At 44.6% G+C, this 2500-nt stretch overlaps 1 protein-coding gene across 1 annotated transcript in view; it reads right to left on the bottom strand.

Moving 5' to 3' along the window:
• LOC143030171 (uncharacterized) overlaps positions 1 to 2500 on the bottom strand; it is a 128636-nt gene that overhangs the window by 114760 nt on the left and 11376 nt on the right. Inside the window, exon 2 of the mRNA XM_076193332.1 lies at positions 2184 to 2325. Within this exon, the coding sequence (XP_076049447.1) occupies positions 2184 to 2325 (142 nt within the window). The remainder of the gene's footprint in view (positions 1 to 2183; positions 2326 to 2500) is intronic.

A 2500-nucleotide genomic window follows, 5' to 3' on the forward strand; every position in this document is an offset into this window, starting at 1 on the left:
TTTTTTTTTTTTTTTTAGCAGGGTTCCTTGAGACATGCAATTTATTTTAAGGGGAGAGAAGAACGTCACGAACGAAGTCACCGAAACAAATCAAAGACGACTACATACCTGTCGTAAAACATGATTTTCCATAAAGGTGCATCGAATACTGGATTATCTTAGAAGACGATGCAACCCAAGATAAAACTACAAGTGGATTACAAACTACGTATGACTGTTGGCCAAAAAGAGACAGGATACCACGAATGCAGCTCTTTTTATGAATGTTACAGTTAGGTAAGTAGAATTAGGTAACTTAACACAACACACACACACACACACGCACACACACACACAAGAGGACATGGAAAGAAACTCAAAAAACATAGAAGAGATCTGAAGAAGAACAGTTTTCCACATAGAGTGGTGGACACTTGGAACAAACTGGACGAAAGAATAGTGTGTACAAAGACTATTCATGAATTTAAGAGCAAACTAGACACTGCGAGATACAAAGGCGGGACACCACGACCGTAGCTCCCCTTCCCGTAAAATACAACTAGGTAAATACACACACACATATACACAAACGCGCGTGCACACACAAACAATAATTCTACGAAATTGTTCTAACACACATGATCAAATTAAAGCTGTGTTTACGTTGGGACACCAAAATAGATATGACAAATAAAGTAATCAACATTTCTTGGAAGAGAGGGAAGAGGAGGAGGAGGAGGAGCCGGACGGGGAGAAATCCCTTCGGGCTGCGTCAAAATTAACTCACAAATACTACCCCCCCACCCACCCCCGCCCATTCCTCCTCATGCAATCACAACATCATCCATATACAACCATTATCCACTCACCTCTGTCTTCCGTCCTCTCCCTTCCTTCCTCAACACTTTTTTTTTTTTTTCATCCGACCTAGATATGGATCAAAAGGTCTCCTGTCGGCATGCTCCGCCTTGGTAAAATCCTTTGTAATCAGGAGGAAGAAAGAGTGGAAGGACGAGGAGAAGGAAGAAGAATAGAAAAGAGAAAGGATTAGAGAGTACTTCGTCAGTAATAACCAGCGCTTCTATCCTTGGAGACATTAACAAGCCAAAGAAATAGAGTCGTGCAGGTGGTAAAAGAAATACTACAGGAGCAGAAAGATAGTACAATTTGAAATAAATTAGTATTCTTTCATAAAAATAATGAAGCGGCCTTGCTATGGATGTACTCTGTCTTGCGACACTGCTTCTGACCCAGGGCAGTGGACAGGATGCAGGGATGACCCGTCATCCAGGAGGTGCCAAGATGTGAGGGAGGGAAGAGGGTGGAGGGGAGTGGAGTATGTAGGGGATGGAATGGGTGGGAGTGGGTTCTATGCCTTTTTCTTTTGGCTACCTCCCGTGTAAGGGGGAAAAAAAGCCTCTGGCATATGTATGTATGTGACTTTGTCACTAAAGTTTCTAATGTAATGACTACATAAAACTTGTACAGCCAAAACCCCCATGTGGGGGAAAGTACTGTAGGAGAAATAAAGTAAGGAAGAGGAGTGGGGGGGGGGTAAGGAATAAGGAAGACATGGAAGTAAACGAAAAGGAAGAGGAGGAAAAGAGGGTTAAGAAGGAGGAGGAAGAAGGAAGAGGAGTGGAAGAGAGGGGTAAGAAGGAGGAGGCAGAGGAGGAGGAGTAAGAGCAGGAGAAGGAGGAAAAAATAAGGAAGAGTAGGAGAGGAAGAAGGGAACGAATGAGAGGAGTAAGGAGGAAATCGAAATAGAGGAGGAGTAGGCGTAGAGAAGGAAAGGAGAGGAGGACGAGAGGAGGAGGAGTAGGATATGCAGGAGGAGGTATAGGATGCTGAGTAGGATATGCAGGAGGAGGTGTGGGATGCGGAGTATGAATAGTAGAGGGAGAAAAATAAGAGGAAGAGAGAGATGAAAACGTAAAGAAGTGGAGGAAAAAGAGGGAGAGGAAAAGGAGAAGGAAAAGGAAGAGAGAAGAAAACGGAGGAGCAGAAGGCGGAGGACGAAGAGCGCGTAGGAGAGGAGTAGGAGGTAAAAGAAGAGAGAAGGAAGAAAGGGAAAAGGATAGAGAGAAGGAGGAGAAGGAAGAGGAGGTACAGAAAGAAAAGATGCGGGAGGAAGAGAATGAGGAAGCGAAGGGGACAAAGTAGGAAGAGGAAAAGGAAGACATGGGAGAGATAGGGACACTCACCGTTCCAGAGAGATAGTGACAACTGTAACGGTCACTTCCTTCCTCGCGTCCGTCCCCCCAAAGAGTCCGCGCCAGATCCGAGCAGCAGTCGCCATAACGCACGCACGACTGGGCGTCACAGTAACAGTTGCTTCTGATGACACTAATGGGGAAAGGGGAAATCAGTTATTATTTGCAGATTGGATGAAATTGATGGATGTAACCGTATCGGATTCCATGTTAGGAGAATTAATGGAGGTTAATGAAAGTCCGATATACGACATTTTGTCTAGTATACATTTGTACAAGGAGTGTGTGAGGTCTTGGCCTGGCTGAGG

The sequence above is a fragment of the Oratosquilla oratoria genome, chromosome 12 (genome assembly GCF_046742065.1).
Source record: "Oratosquilla oratoria isolate Oo_2021 chromosome 12, ASM4674206v1, whole genome shotgun sequence".
NCBI classification, from domain to species: Eukaryota; Metazoa; Arthropoda; class Malacostraca; order Stomatopoda; family Squillidae; genus Oratosquilla; species Oratosquilla oratoria.